At 35.5% G+C, this 3,821-nt stretch overlaps 1 protein-coding gene across 1 annotated transcript; it reads left to right on the plus strand.

Moving 5' to 3' along the window:
- LOC142627693 (PHD finger protein MALE STERILITY 1) lies at nt 1-3,821 on the plus strand. Its single transcript, XM_075801560.1, has 3 exons — nt 1-295; nt 698-983; nt 2,438-3,821. The coding sequence occupies exons 1-3, from the start codon at nt 1-3 to the stop codon at nt 3,819-3,821; spliced, it is 1,965 nt and encodes a 654-aa protein (XP_075657675.1).

Raw genomic sequence — 3,821 nt, forward strand, 5'->3', positions numbered from 1 at the left:
ATGTCACATCTGGACCTAATTGGCCACAAGAAGAGGAAGAGAGGATTGAGGGTTTTTAGGTTCAAGAGCTTTGGTGAGCCTGGATGCCCAATTGAATTTGTTGGGCCATTCCGCGAAAATGTTAAAGCCCTCCTGGAATTTGGTCATTTGGAGAGTAACTCACATTGTGAATTGCCCAGCTGGTCATTTCAGCTTGAACTCCATCGCCACCCTCCCTTCCATATCCTACTGCTTATTGTTGAAGAACCGGTTGAAGCATCCCTTGATCGTCACTGCAAGCATTGCCAATACATAGGTAAAAGTCTAGATTCTATAACATTCATTCTTTCATAGAATTATAGGATCTTTCTCATTTTAAATAAATTTGTTTTATGGTTCAAATTAAATATAATAAATTTAAAGATGTATCTACAGTCACATCTTTAAAATTTTAAATGACGTGACACTCTATACACTATTAGCTTTAAGAAATAAAATTTTTAACTATGAAACGAACTATTTAAATTTCAAGTGAAATGAAAAAGGATTACGTTCATGAATCCTAAAAGTAAGATTGGCCTATGCTTGAGCATTGAAATAACACATACATAAGACAGTCCAGGAAGGAATACTTTGTAGATTAGAATGTCTAACTCTCTTCGTTGTTATTTGTTTACTTAAAATCTTATGGAGCTTCTTCAATTTGGTAATAGCTCAGGCTGGGGACATCATATGATTTGCAATAAGAAGTATCACTTTTTATTGCCTTCCAAGGACACAGTAACTGCATTTTTGAACTGCGAAGGCAACTCCGATAATGGGGCTGGTACAGCAAATGGTAAGTCAAATTTAATGGAATTACAGGGCCATATCATGCATGGTGTCTTTCACTCTAATGGTTTCGGGCATTTGCTATGTGTTAATGGGGTTGAAATGGGTTCGGACTTGGCTGGACACCAGATCATGGAATTCTGGGATCGTTTATGCACAGGGTTGAGAGCAAGGTTAGCCAGCTAAATATTCTTCTCTAGACTACATATTTTTCTCTACATCATTACTATTAAAACAGGGTTTTTAACATAGCCTTTTCCATCTTTCGTGTTTCAATTGTGAGCTAGATTTCTCTTTCTATGATTAACTTCGACCAATATATCAAGTACATTGAACTAAATAAATTTACACATAACCAAAAGTTTTGTAACTCAACTGATATTTTTTATTATTTCTATCGAAGACATTTAAGTTTCAAATCCTCCCACCCCATATTAAGGTAAAAAAAAATAAAAAATAAAAATAAAAATCTTTGTTGCAGTGTATGTAATTGAACACCGTTCAAAGTTATGAGTGGCCTTAGCCACAATCAACTAGTATTCTTGTATATGAAACAAATATAGCTTTATCACGGATATGTTTGAGGGATTCAAGTGATGACTTAGTTATGACATCTTTTATGGTAATTTTTCATCTTTGTCTGTAATTTGAATCCTACTTCCCCTACTTTCTATCCATCTAAAAATGACATATATGTTTGGAATTGAGAGACATGTCGAAGAGTAGAGTGAAGAGAGAAAAAGATGATTGGAAGGTGATCCCCTCTCCTCTTCCCTAGTTGCTTTCCTAAAAATTGGCTAAAATTATTTTGGTCTTTCTTTATTAGAATTTTTCTATTTTGTGGGAGAAGTTAATGGATGTTTTAAAGGAATAAATTTAAGAATTATTTTTTAAAACCTTTTATAAAAAAAGAAAAAAATATTGATTTTCTTGACAATTTTGTTATATTGTTCATATCTAAACTTTTTAAAAATGATCTATTAATAAATGCACCAAAACTAAGTTAAGTGTTAATGAAACTTTTTATATTTTAAAATTTTTGGGTGGTCTTTTAATTTATTCTCTTCATCTAGAGAAGTTCAGATGGTATTTATCAAAAAAAAAAAGTTCAAATAGTCGTGGGATCAACTAAGTCTAACTTTTGCCCAACTCTTTGACGGCCTAGTCCAGTGCATTCAATGACGGGCCTGATTTTGGGCTTAGAAAAAGGTAATTTTACAAATGTTGACAAACCACAATCCAAACACGTTAATGCAAAAGTCGTAGCTCAGTTCAGTGGCAAGATTTTTTTCAATTATTTTTGCCCGATCGTCGCACTAGATGTCTTTTCTCACTCAATTTTGTTCATTGAATGTTTCAGATAAGTACTATTGCTTCAACAAATAAAACATAAAAAATAAAAAATAAAAAAATCCAGATAAGGGAAAATTTTGATAACAAAAATTTTTTATAAAAAAATAATAATAATAATCTTGTCAATTGGGTCAGGTTAGACCCAATTAAGGTTAGCTCAACTAGAACACAATTGCAAAAAAGTTGGATCAAGATCCTTTTTTAACCCCACGTTTGGTCGGATTTGAAGATAAAATTTCAAGATTGATTTTTAAATTTGTGCCTTATTTGGTAGGAAAGTGAGTTTGAATGACATTTCACAGAAGAGAGGCATGGAATTAAGGCTACTTCATGGAATTGCATACGGAGAGCCGTGGTTCAGGCGCTGGGGTTACAAATTCGGGCGTGGAACATTTTGTGTTACTCAACCAATGTACCAAAAAGCCATAGAAGCAATTCAAGGCTTGCCCTTATGTTTATTAGGCTATCACTTTGGCACTTCCAACCATGACATTCCTATTATTTTCTCAAGGTATCAAACATTATCAGACCATTCCTTGGTCACACTCAGTGACTTGTTCCATTTCATGTTTGAGCTCAAGTCTCGTCTTCCTAAAGACAATTGTATCAACACGTACAATCTGGGAATCTTGGTGGAAACTACTTGTAGATGGTCTCCTAAGAGAGTTGAAATGGCCACTCGGGTCATTGTTGAAGCTTTGAAAAGGGCTGAATTCCGTTGGGTTTCTAGGCAAGAAGTTAGGGATGCTGCACGTGTTTATATTGGCGACACGGGCTTACTAGACTTTGTGCTAAAATCATTGGGAAACCACATAGTTGGAAATTACTTGGTTCATCGCAGCTTGAATCCAGTGACAAAAGTTCTTGAATATTGCCTGGAAGACATCTCCAATGTGTTACCTAATCAAGAAGGCTTGGTTATGACCAATCCCAAAGTTAAGGCAAGGTACAAGATTACTAGGGTGCAATTAATGAAGGACATGTGTTGTTTGTACAAGTACATTCTCAAAGACCAAAAGTTGGCTCTAAGTACAGGAATCTTTTCAGCTATACCGGTGGCTACAAGGATAATTCATGACTCTAAATACCTCATCAAAGAGTATTGTGGTGAGTTGCCTTTAAAAGAGGAATTAGGCTTGGAGGGAATGTTAAATCTTTATTGTACAATTTCTTTGAGAAGCAATGAAGATGCTGATGAAGAAAGTTCAAAGAAAGCAATGCCACCATATGAGTGTGTTACATTGAAAAACAATGCTACAATTGACGAGCTAAAGCTAGAAGTGGAAAGGCATTTCAGGGAAATGTATTGGGGACTGAGAAGCCTTGCTGTGGAATCAGTATTGAATTTGAATGCAGAGGGGACAGATTTGGTTTTTGGGCACGTTGAAGTGGGTCATAAACTCGTTTTCAAAGGGAGCACCAAGGAGCAAGGAGTTATTATCAGGGAGCAAATATATGAATGTGGTCTAAAAAACCGTGTTGTGGATTGTCCTTGTGGAGCCAAAGATGATGATGGTGAACGAATGGTTTCATGTGATATTTGCGAAGTTTGGCAGCACACTCAGTGTGTTCGGATTCCAAATAATGAGGAAATTCCACACATATTTCTATGCAACCGATGCGAGCATGATATCGTACTGTTACCTTCTCTTCCATAG

Source organism: Castanea sativa, chromosome 3 (genome assembly GCF_040712315.1).
Source record: "Castanea sativa cultivar Marrone di Chiusa Pesio chromosome 3, ASM4071231v1".
Classification (NCBI taxonomy): domain Eukaryota; kingdom Viridiplantae; phylum Streptophyta; class Magnoliopsida; order Fagales; family Fagaceae; genus Castanea; species Castanea sativa.

Bases quoted from the DNA above. Each gene is read 5' to 3' on its own strand.
- LOC142627693 (XM_075801560.1), top strand. From the start codon at position 1: ATGTCACATCTGGACCTAATTGGCCACAAGAAGAGGAAGAGAGGATTG. The intron at 296-697 runs GTAAAAGTCTAG...GTAATAGCTCAG, and splicing joins CAAGCATTGCCAATACATAG to GCTGGGGACATCATATGATT. The intron at 984-2,437 runs GTTAGCCAGCTA...CTTATTTGGTAG, and splicing joins TGCACAGGGTTGAGAGCAAG to GAAAGTGAGTTTGAATGACA.